The sequence below is a fragment of the Eutrema salsugineum genome, unplaced genomic scaffold (genome assembly GCF_000478725.1).
Source record: "Eutrema salsugineum unplaced genomic scaffold, Eutsalg1_0 scaffold_11, whole genome shotgun sequence".
Lineage (NCBI taxonomy): Eukaryota > Viridiplantae > Streptophyta > Magnoliopsida > Brassicales > Brassicaceae > Eutrema > Eutrema salsugineum.
The window spans coordinates 91,706-103,200 of NW_006256901.1; the positions used below are offsets into that span (position 1 = coordinate 91,706).

An 11,495-nucleotide genomic window follows, 5' to 3' on the forward strand; every position below is an offset into this window, starting at 1 on the left:
CTCGTGGATGTTCAAGAAGCTTTTATCTCTAAGAAAGAAGGCTTTACAATTCTTATCCATTCGGATTGGTAATGGTGAAGACACTTTCTTTTGGTGGGATCCGTGGACTTCGCATGGACCCTTAATCAACTTTCTTGGGGCTACAGGTCCTTCCCGAATCGGAATCCCTATCGATGCTCTGGTATCGGACTTCGTTGTTGAAGATAGTTGGAGGTTGCCACCTGCTAGATCGGATGATCAGGTTCTGGTTTATGCTTCCATCTCTCAGCTCATTCCATCGTGCAGAACTGATTACCCAGTTTGGATTGTTGCTGGCAAAGTTAAGGATTCTTTCTCCTCTAAAGAGATTTGGGATACAATTAGGAATCGCAAAGCCCAAGTCGCCTGGTTTCCTCTTGTCTGGCATAAGGTCGCTATTCTGAAGCATGCTTTCTCGGCCTGGCTTTTTACTCTCAACAGAAACCCAACTTTGGATAGACTTTCTGCTTGGGGTTTGGATGTCGAAAACACTTGTCTGCTATGTGGCTCCTCTACTGAATCGAGAAACCACCTGTTTTTTGAATGCACCTACTCCTATGAGGTTTGGCGAGAGGTGCTCGCTCATCTTCACTTATCCTTCATCCCTGGATCTTGGAATGAGGTCGTGCTTTGGCTCCCCACTGCGACAACGACAAAGGTCTAGTTTCTAGCTTTGGTCCAGGGATGGCAAGCCTCAATGTTTGAGATATGGGCTGAGCGCAACCGGCGTTTTCATGATGGGTTTTCCCTAAGACCCTCTCAGGTACTCCTTAAAATACTGGCTGTTCTTAGGAACAAATCCAGGGCTCTTCTTCAAATTGGTTCGAAATATGGCGATGGCCTGGTCGCCCTTTGGACGCCGAATTGACTGATCTCTTTAATCAGCTTCTCTTCTTTTGGTTGGTTGGTGGTAAAGCGTGTTGTGATAGGCATGCTCTACCTTTTATGATCCTTGTAATCTGTTTCCTGCTTTGAACTTTTTCTAGGCTCCTTTTGGTTCTTGTTTGATTCATTGTATCTGTTAACATTCTTTATATTCAAGTAAGCTCTTTAACAAAAAAAATACGTAAATTTATCGTTCATGTTTCAAACATGATTATGAATCATGGAATATAGTCCATGACTCTGAGCTGGGACATGTAAAATTTGGTGAAATTTTATGCTCTTTAACAACAACAAAAAGAAATATTTTTTTTTTGTTTGGATCGTGCACCTTCAAGGGGATCAAATGAAAAAAGGTTTGCAAGTTAGAATTAGTGAAACCTGCAAATATGCAGCATGTAAACATTGATCTCTTTGAATACATATAATGGTATGGCAGAGAAAAAACACATCAGGGTGCATGATCTTGTGATGATGTAAACAAAATTCAACATCGTTCAATATACTTATAATTTAAACCGTTGACTTGTATTTCTTATCTAGGTATTTTATAATGTTGCACTTGTTTTTTTTTTTTTTAAGTTCCACTTGTATGTATTTTATAATTTGGACATTTTTATATAGGATTTTATATACCAACGGTAGACTTACATATGTGTTGTTTGGTTGGTTTTTAAATAATAGTCTTATACCACATTCGACTTATCTTCCAACCATAAAATTATATTTCTCCCTGATGAATACAATACTTTTCTATTGAACATGGAATTCGCATGGCTTTTGGTCCAATCTTCCTTCCCATCATATTAACCAAAACAAAAAAAGGTTGACAAAAGAAAGAAGAATGATTAAATGGAAAACAGTGTTAACACTTATGCAAAATTAAAATATTCTCCTTAAATACGCACGATTTAGAAAAATACGCGAAAAATAAAATAAATCGGCACCCACTAATGGGACCACCAATCAACTTGATTTGTTTTCATACAATCCCCATGCAATTATCACATTTTGTCCTTTTCCCATTCAAAAATCTACTAAAACCTAAAAACACATACCTTTATTACCTTTGTTTGGTCTAACAGTAAAAGGTTTTTACTCGATTTGGTCTAACAGTAAAACCTAAAAACACATACCTTTATTACCTTTGTTTCCAAAAACAGAAAGAAAAAAAGAAGGAAAGAAAGGGAACCCATTCAATTATTTATTTTCTCAGTATTTGGTAATTGTAGCAGTTAGAATTATTACAACAGTTTCATTGAAATTTCTCTATATCATAACAAAATCCAATTTCTCAATCTACTTTTTTTATGGGGTTGTTAAAGACGAGAAAGAGCAGATCCAGTGACAGACAAAAAGAAACAGAACTCAAAAGGATTCGTCTCTTCAAAGTCTTTTAACACTACCAAAATTTTTGCAGATACAACTCGAATTCTACTTTTCTTTCCTTCTTCAATCCACAATTGGTGAAACACCTTTTTTTTTTTTTTTTTTTTTTTAGCATCAAACACATCTGTGGCGTAATGGCGTACGAAAGTCCTTTGAGTTGGGTTTTTTAGGACATCGATCCTTTGCGGTTCATCAGGTCGTGGTAATAAAGAAGCACACACATCGGTTGTCCGAAAATGCAGAAGATGAACCAGAAGATCATGTTTCCCACCTAATCATCACATTCCAAAACAGATTATTTCTTTAATATTTCAACAACAAATCAATGAAGTAAGTGGCGAGGATCAAAAGAAGAGTTATCGAGTCTTTCGAGTCTAGAGAGCATACCATGGAGCCAAACCTTTCTTGTAGATAGTTTGTGATAAAGACCAAAGGCACCTACTCAAATACATTGGATTGTCAGAAATTATGATTAAAAGTGACAAAGACTTCCAGGTTGTTTGTGAAGCTCGACTGCGGAAGTTTTGTGAATTTTTTTATTTTTTTTACCTGAAACATAATCCCCCAGAAAGCCCATAGCTTGAAGAGACGGCAAGGAACTGCGATGCATAACTGTAAGGAAATTTGTAAACACGAGACTGTGCGTAAGAAGTAAGAACAATGCTTTAAATATTAGCTTTTGTTTCAATAACATGTCTCTAGAGACAGACAATGCAGAAGAGTTAGATATACCTCATGAAAGACTGCAGAGACTAAGAAAGCAATGATAATGGCGGGTACCTGGGGAAAAAACGAGTGGATGTTTAAAGTTATAAACCACAGTAAATTAAACTCGATCAACGCAAATCACTATTATTACATATCTTCCTCACTTTGGGTATCTTGCTGCGCAGGCATGGGAAGTATATATGTCGAACCATCCATTTATGAACAGGCTGTTAGAAAAAACAAGATCTCTTTTAGCTCTCTTCTTATGTTTTGTATAGAAAAGAAGGTGTTGTTTTAGGAAGAGAACCATACCATATTCCACATTCTCCAATACTGATAAAGGAAGACAGTGAATACATGAATTTTGGTTAGTTAATTGACCTATAAACAACGAGACCATAAAAAATCATATGCTTTTTGAATAAGACGAGATTAATAACAACTCACATCTCCCACACTTTTTGCATTCCACCAATCTTTGTAGAATTCACGATCCCCGAAGCAGAGGAGCTCTGCCAATATGTTTAACCTGTTGACAAGAATAATGCAAAGAAATTTATACTGAAATTACATCTCTGATTATGAGAAGCTAAAACTATCAATTTCTTGATGAGATAGCCTTTTTTCTGTTGTTCGTCTCTGGAAATTTATATCGAAAGAGAAGAGATCACGACATACCAAAGGTGGAAGAAGCAGTAGAACATGCAGAGCCACACATATAAATTTGGAACTGAAAGCTTCAACACTCTTTCAATGGCGTACAGAAGATCCCCTTTCAACGGATGCTTTGAGTTTCTAACAATGGGATTTATATACTGCCAGAGAAGTTTTGAAAAATTGAAGTCAAGTGGATAACAATGCAGAAATGATGATTTTCACAAGGAAAAATAAAAACCAAGATGTTGAAAACGCACTTGCTCTATTATGAATCCCATGAATCCAGTGAATATAACCAGTTTTGCAAATTGACGAGCCACCCAACCCTTCCGGATACATGGTGAACGTGGATAGCTCGGCTGGGAAAAAGCAAAGACGCGAGGTTTAGACAAGAAAATTTTGCAAAGTGTAAGAATGTTTGATGCTATTAGCAGAAGATGGATCTCATTACCTGGTAACACAATGTAGGAGCAACCATGAAATATGCCAAGCTCTTCAAGCTAACGTAGTAGGAGACTTCAGGATCGACCTAAAGTTTATAACAGTGTCTGGTTAAAATAGTAACACAACGCAAGTGGCTAATCTATACTCCCTTTGTTGATTCTTTTACCTTTTCAGCTGAATTGGCAAGGGTTCTTATGTCGTAGTTAGTATGAGCGTAAGAAACCAACTTTAGCCACACAATGCAAGTGAGGAGCATCAATGTGACACCTGATAAGAAGGCGGAATCACACCTGTCCATTTTCAAGATCATCGGGTTAGCCAACTAAACTTAAAAGGAGAGTATCACAAAGCTGAGATCAGAAACACCGTAGCTTAATTCTCACCTTAGGGTGACGTAAACTGGATACAAGACCTCTGTCATGGTGATAATAATATGAAGAAATATGGCAACCTTCAGTATTATCAGAAAAGAGTTATGTAAGTTACAAATTCGTCTTCAGTAAACAATCCAGTAATGGCTAGACAGTAGTTTACTCACAGGTTCAGATATGCATTTCTGAAGTACCATTTTCTCGACGGTAAAGGCAGCCAAAGGAAAGACTGAAAGGGAGAGACTGCAGCAGAAGAGTTAAAGAACAATCGATTCACTATAACTGATCATCATTATATGTATAAGAATGTCACTATCCAAAAGACTGTGAACAGAGCATTTTACCAACACATGAAAAGCGGCCAATCTCGGAGCGATGTTGAACTAAACCAGAAATCAGTTCTGATCAACCAACCGTACTACAGGAATGATAGCAACAACAATGGTAAGATCTCTGGTAAAGTTCTTAGCTCCAGAAAATTTTTACAAAATAATCTCATAAGTTTCAAGCAACAGGAGAAAGAAGTAACTAACCTTCATCAGATTTTCGATGATGAGTCTACTGTTTACAGCAATAAGAACTACTACACACAGGTTGAATAATCCGGCATGGCTCTGCAATGGAAAACAATCACAAAATCGATCACTAAATGCAAGAACAAGTTGAGCTACGAACTCAATTTCAAATTCTCCTCCAACATTAAACAGTATCAAGCACCAAATATGTTAGGAGTAGAATCAGCGATTACTTGTTTGAAGATTGCGTCAGAGCTTAGTGGACTCTCCCTCGCCCTCCGATGAGCTGGAACCGACGGTCGATACGTAAACCTTACATCGGCGTTTCCTCCTGCTCCTCCTCCACCGGTTTCCCTAATATCGGTATCTCCGCCGTTATCCCCGGCCAAATTCGCTGTTTCCTGAGCGTCGTCGGCACCGGAGTCAATCCGATCCCTCACGTCGGCCGGCGTTCCGACATCATCTGACGGTACAGTATCGGTGCGGGATGCGAAATCAGAAAGAAGTCCGTTGGAATCCGATCTTGATTTCCGTCGACGAAGCCTGTCGAGATCCACAAACTCTCCGCCACCGTTTTCCGTCGGCGTCACTACGCCTCCAGAATCCAAAATCGCCATTGCGAAGCGTTCAACGAAACAGCTTGAAAGAGTAGGTTGTTCAAGAGGAAGAAGAAGAAGAAGGCGAGAGAGGAAAATCGAAAAGCATGCAGAAGAAATGGAAAGGAAAGGGTGGACGAGAAGATGCCGTAGAGAATCAGAATCTAATTGGAAAGAAAAGTAGATTTTGGGAAGATTGTAGAGAAATGGAAATTGCACGAGGATGCTAAGAAATCGGTTGATCGTGTCTCCTTCCTAGAAAGAGAAGCAAAGGTTTCCAAGGAGAAAAAAATTCAAGAGGGAGAGAAGAGCAAGATGACAACAATGGTGACGGAAGATTAATTGAAAAGCGGTGAAGATATTTTATTTTTATTTCTCTTGTTATTGTATTATTCTTATTAATTTAGAGAAATACAAACATATTAGTTTTTGCCTAATCTCTCCTCTACTGAGAGAATATTCATGACATTGCCACGAAAATACCACAATTTGTGCTAATCAGGATGTTATTAATGATTTAGTAGTAATCTACCCATAATACTCAAAGTGTTGTATTTTTTTCAATCATTTAAGCAATACATTTTTTCTACTTCAATCAAAACCTTCACAAAAATTTAGGTAAATTTAGCAGAGGATACTTAGAATACATATATTGTCAACATTGCGTAATCCAAAGGAAATACGACAAAAAAAAAAAAAATTTATTTATTTAAAGCATCTCCAAAAAGAACTTCAAATTTGAGGTTGGCTAAACTTCAAATTTAAGGTTTGATGGTGTTTGTCTCCAAAAACAAAACCTCAAATTTTCTATCATAAAATTTAAAATATTACATTATAATTCTTACTTTTAATTATTATTAATAAAAATTCATATAACTTTATAAATAACAAAAAATATATTAAAAGTATCATTTACTAAAATTACATTATAAACTTTATAATAAAATAAAAAATTATAATTGTTTGGATTAAAATGATAAACATAAAAAATAAAGTAATTATTTATGAAATATATAATTGTAAAGAATAAAATATAAATAAAAACTGCAAACCTCAAATTTGAAGATTTGAACAGTGAATAAAACCTCATATTTGAATATTTGACGATTTAAGGTTGCTTTTAGAGATTTCTTATGGGTATAAAAACTCAACCAATATATAAGTGATGTTTCATAGCAACCAGCGGCACATCTGCCAAACAAACAACAACTGTTGTGTCTGACCGGAGGTTGCAGCCGCAACCGCAACCACTAGCAAGCAGCAGACAAACAAATAGGACCATAGACCTAAAGGCTCTAGGTGAAAGGGACACTGATATTCTTTCACAAGATTATCCTTTAACAAGATTACTCTTTAGCAAGATTATTGCATAAATAACAATGGCAAATCAAAATACTGTACATCAATCGTTATATGCAATCTCTTCCCAATCTACATAATAATTAGGTAAGTCAATCTTACGGACTCGGTTTCACAATCATGTGAAATTTTACTGTTATACAAAAGGAATCTTAAGAATTGCAATAAATAAAACAAGAATTCACAATGGAACGGGAATAATGGGTCGAGAGACTGTTACTGTCAGTGACTGAAACACAATGCCATGCATTGGTGTGTTCAAATCTCGACTTTTGACCCAAGCACCTTTTTCATCTCTTAAACTTGAAAGTTTACTTTTTCTAATGATATATATATCTTTATATATATAATTTTAAAAATCTTATTGCCAAATTATTTAGATGATCCTCCTTAGTCCTTGACTCCTTCCCATGGATTTTTGAAGAAAATAAGATTAATTATTGATTAAATTAAATGCTTATGTGTTCTTTAATCTTAAGGCATATTGATCACAGAAAAAGTCATGTAGTCAAATAATAAATCTAAACGACTATTGTTGTTTGAAATACTGGCATTCAATTATTTAGTCTTACAGTCAAATCAAGCCGAACCGGACCAACACACTTCTGTTCCCCTAACCATGAGAACATTTATGAAACGAAACTTGAAATCTTTTTCAAGGGCAAGAACCTAAGAAAAACACAAAACGGTTGTTAACTTCTGACTAATACAAAGCTTTTGCATCCCAATTTTTAATACCTCTGTAGTTTATTAGGCCAAACCGAGAAATTGCAAGGGGTTTCACAATGAGCTGCTACGAAATGTGCAGAGATGGCTTCCAAATTGAGAGATGACATCAACAAGGCCTCCATAACCTCCCACAGCTACTACCTACAAATAAACGAAAGCATTGAATCAAAACGGCTAAACATTCGGTTTCCACTCCATAACGTGTAACAAATTCACATATCATAGCGTTATCTCTGGATATATCGACTGTTGGGATTTGGTAATCAGTTTAGCAAGGCAGATCAAATAAAAGTCGATTCGATACTGATTATAGATAACTAATTATGATAAAACTCTAGGGAGATAAACAGATACGCATATAGGACAAGGGAAGAAAAGAAAAACGTGTAGGGATAGGGATCAGAAACATACTCCTGCTTGATGCAAGGAAACGGAAAATACTGAACTAGGAGCACACTGAATTTGATTAAGCAAAGCTCCATTTAAGTCGAAACGCCTTAGAAGTGGTTCTGCTCCTACTGTCAAAATCTGAAAGCGGGATACTTGTTAGATAATAAAACAACATATAATATACAAAGAAAGAATGTTCAACCTACACAACGGAACTAAAACTACGTGTTGATCTATGTTTCTAGTTTATAAAATTCACTAAATTTTTATCAATTACAGCTGTTTTGATACTACAAATAACATCTTGTTCTGCTTACCTGCTTTTCATCAAACATTACATCCTGTACATGAGCAGGGGAGGATATTGTTGATACGCATTCCGAGGCAGGGAGATTCCATAAAGCTAAATTTTTGCCTTGTCCACAAACCTGAAAAAAGGAGAAAATTTTACCAATAACAGTAAAATCCCGGTTATTATAGGCAACAACCCTTTGAAAGAAATAGCAGGTTGTGGAAGTATAATGAGAAAATTCATTTACTAATTCTTACCAACCAGCTTTCACTTCCATCAAGAGCCATAGAACTAATCCGAAAGCGGGACCTTTTATCCTGCGAACCAATTACTTTAATGCATTTCCCTGTCTTGCAATCTGGTTGCCAAAACAGAAGGAAGCCCTTGAGCGTACAAAGCTTAGCCTAGACAAATAAAGCATACCACATGAACCGGAACCTAAACTAAACATAGTGCAAAATGTTGTAATCACCAAAATGAATTATTATTGTGTTTCGAGAAGCAGGCAACAAAACTGAGGAGCATTGGATCTCAAGTACCAACATGAAGACGCAGATGATTTCAACCAGAGATGATCCAAACATAATACTAGAAATTACAGCAGAAAGAAAAACGGGCACGAGAAAGATACCCCAGATTCTTGCAGTCCCATCCTCTGACCCCGTCAATATCTGGTTCAAGAGACTTAATACGATCAGAAGAAAATCCAAACCTGGAACTCAAATACGAATATGAAGGTGCACTTGTAATATTTATCGAAACACCACCATTACCTGACTTGCAGAACTACGTGAAACTACACAATGCAAATAGTCTGAATGCCCCTTGAAGGTCATTTTGATTTTACCACTCTCCTATAAATGTCAGGAAACACATAAATGGTTCTTGGAAGTTTAGATATCTGAATACCACACCTGATGTAAAACATGTGATATACATTCACAATGATCAACTACATACCACGTCCCAACAATATGCTGAAGAATCACCCGCCGCCGTAAATACACTTCCTGACTATCATAAACGAAAAATGAGGAACGAATGTACAGTTAATCTGCAACCAAGCAATAAGATGGACATTTCAAGGGGAAAAACACACCACATCAAGTGAAACTATCAAACCAGAATTAAAAATTCTAACCTGACAATCAACAGAAATGGCATTGATCTCGGGCATCGGTGAAAGAGCACCCCAAGGACCTCTATGAGGAAAGAAAAAGAATGGTGACTATATGCATTTCTAAAAATAAAGTCTCACCAGGATCAATTATAACCAAACTACTATGGATACCGAAATTTCACACCTTTCCACACAGACAGAGTGATCATTTAGGATTCAAAGGAAAAAAAGACTCACTTGTGTTGTGGATTAGTCAATTCAAGCAATGGCTTCGCATGATTCTCTGTAGATGATAGAAAAAGCTCACAATCTTCAAACTCGAAGAGAGAATCAAAACAACAAAAATGGTTACACACCTTGCAAATGAAGAGACGCATCTGATTCAGCAATTTCTTTCCATTTCCATCCTCGAACTCTGCCATCGTCACCACAACTACAGAACGAAATCGCCCAATTCATAAATCAACCTCTGATTTCTCTACTCGAACTTTGAATTACCAATGTTGAAATTTTACCTGAGGAGCAAAGCATCTTCTTCTTCGCCATAGAACTTGACATCATAAGCGGGTCCGTCGTGTGCCCTAACCACTCCCTCAGGCTCAGCTACCATGACGTCCTGACCTTTCGAGTAGCCAAAACCGGCCGATTGGGACACAAGCGATTTCATAGAATGGAAAGCTAGGGTTCCGTCGCTGGAAGCGACAACAAAGGCATCCGGATTAGGGTTCCTCGCTGGAGGAGCCCAGGCGGTTCGAAACACGGTACGTGTCTGTACTTCTCGTTCCTTCAGAATTGCTTCTCTATACTCATCCTCGTTCCAATTTGTAGCGTCTCCGTACATTTTCTTCTACTACTACTACTTCGCAACTTAGGTGATTACTTCACAGAACGCCGGCGATGACAGTAAGTGGTTGGAGAAGATGACGACGAACAAGGAGAAGAAATCCCTAAACCGGCCGAGTAGAAATTCTGTTAATTATATTTTAGCCCCTAAATTAGTTTTATATTTAACATTTCGCAGTTATTTGTTTTGGTGTACAATAAACACCTCACGTCTTAAGATGGCAATTCCTAAGAGCAACTACAACGCTGATACCCTCTTTGAGTCTTTTAGGGGTTTTTTTGCAATTTTTTATTTTTTTTTTGTAATTCTGAAAGACTCAACTTCATTTTACCCCTCCAACCCTAATACTCGTTTTAGAGTATCATATGAATACAACCCAGATTTTCCCCAATTGATACAAACCCTAATTTCACCCAAATTTGATTCAAGCCGAAGACGAAAATCCCAAACACACATATACCTTGCTCGTCGCGGCGGAGATAGTGAACTGATTCATCGGTTAGATACGAGATGGTGAATCGAATTCGCCTGAGAATCGAGACCTCGATGAAGAAAAGAGGAAATGAATGTGTAGTTGTCTCGCAAAAAAAATGAAATCGGATAAAATTAGAGTGTATTTATGAACGAATTATAGCTTGCCACATCACTGATCATACTCACAAAACATGGGCTCGTCAGATTCGTCTGCAAGATCCGTCAAGAAAAAAGGGCTTTGAATTTTGTTAAATTGCACAACGAACTCTTGGACCCACGGATGATATTCTCATGAGATTCCAGCTGCTCTAAGAATCACTCAGAAGTCAAAAGTGATATTACAAATCCACCTCCTAAGCAATTAATTAGCCAATTGAACCATTCCCACAATGAATCAAGCAAGATACATGAAAATTTTGGACGTTGCCATTTTGAGTGTTGACAATTTGCATACATACTCCATATCAACCATGCATGTAAAAGTATATATATACAGTAAAAAACTCTATAAATTAATAATGTTGGGACTTTGATATTTTATTAATTTATAGAGTTATTAATTTATAGATTTCAAAGAAAAAAATATTGTTTGTTTTTTCTTAATTTTTAAAAATATTTGTTAAAACATTATAATCTTTAAAAAAAATCTTTCTAAAATTAAAAATAAGTTCTAAGAAGATTTTCATTTAAAATAAAATTAAAAATAT

The 11,495-nt window shown here is 36.6% G+C and overlaps 2 protein-coding genes across 5 annotated transcripts; both read right to left on the bottom strand.

Moving 5' to 3' along the window:
• Positions 1 to 2,139: 2,139 nt before the first annotated feature.
• LOC18026181 (diacylglycerol O-acyltransferase 1) lies at positions 2,140 to 5,945 on the bottom strand. Its single transcript, XM_006408994.2, has 16 exons — positions 5,218 to 5,945; positions 5,003 to 5,083; positions 4,814 to 4,887; positions 4,637 to 4,712; positions 4,482 to 4,549; positions 4,265 to 4,388; positions 4,106 to 4,183; positions 3,912 to 4,013; positions 3,676 to 3,812; positions 3,445 to 3,526; positions 3,310 to 3,330; positions 3,162 to 3,224; positions 3,022 to 3,069; positions 2,839 to 2,901; positions 2,677 to 2,727; positions 2,140 to 2,560 (listed from the first exon to the last, which is right to left on the bottom strand). Exons 1-16 carry the CDS (start codon positions 5,599 to 5,601, stop codon positions 2,456 to 2,458), a joined length of 1,557 nt encoding a protein of 518 aa, XP_006409057.1. The 5' UTR covers positions 5,602 to 5,945; the 3' UTR covers positions 2,140 to 2,455.
• Positions 5,946 to 7,406: 1,461 nt separating this feature from the next.
• On the bottom strand, positions 7,407 to 11,167 carry LOC18026182 (THO complex subunit 6). 4 transcript variants are annotated; one of them, XM_024160393.1, is made up of 14 exons: positions 10,975 to 11,167; positions 10,775 to 10,892; positions 9,986 to 10,417; positions 9,827 to 9,903; positions 9,708 to 9,753; positions 9,492 to 9,552; positions 9,311 to 9,364; positions 9,124 to 9,204; positions 8,982 to 9,021; positions 8,608 to 8,708; positions 8,376 to 8,486; positions 8,080 to 8,196; positions 7,678 to 7,809; positions 7,407 to 7,608 (listed from the first exon to the last, which is right to left on the bottom strand). In XM_024160393.1, exons 3-13 carry the CDS (start codon positions 10,309 to 10,311, stop codon positions 7,720 to 7,722), a joined length of 1,104 nt encoding a protein of 367 aa, XP_024016161.1. In that variant the 5' UTR covers positions 10,312 to 10,417; positions 10,775 to 10,892; positions 10,975 to 11,167; the 3' UTR covers positions 7,407 to 7,608; positions 7,678 to 7,719. The 4 variants fall into 4 exon arrangements, with proteins under 4 accessions (XP_024016161.1, XP_024016162.1, XP_006409058.1 ...); XM_024160394.1 differs by having other exon boundaries at positions 9,986 to 10,439; XM_006408995.2 differs by having other exon boundaries at positions 10,775 to 11,167.
• Positions 11,168 to 11,495: the final 328 nt, after the last annotated feature.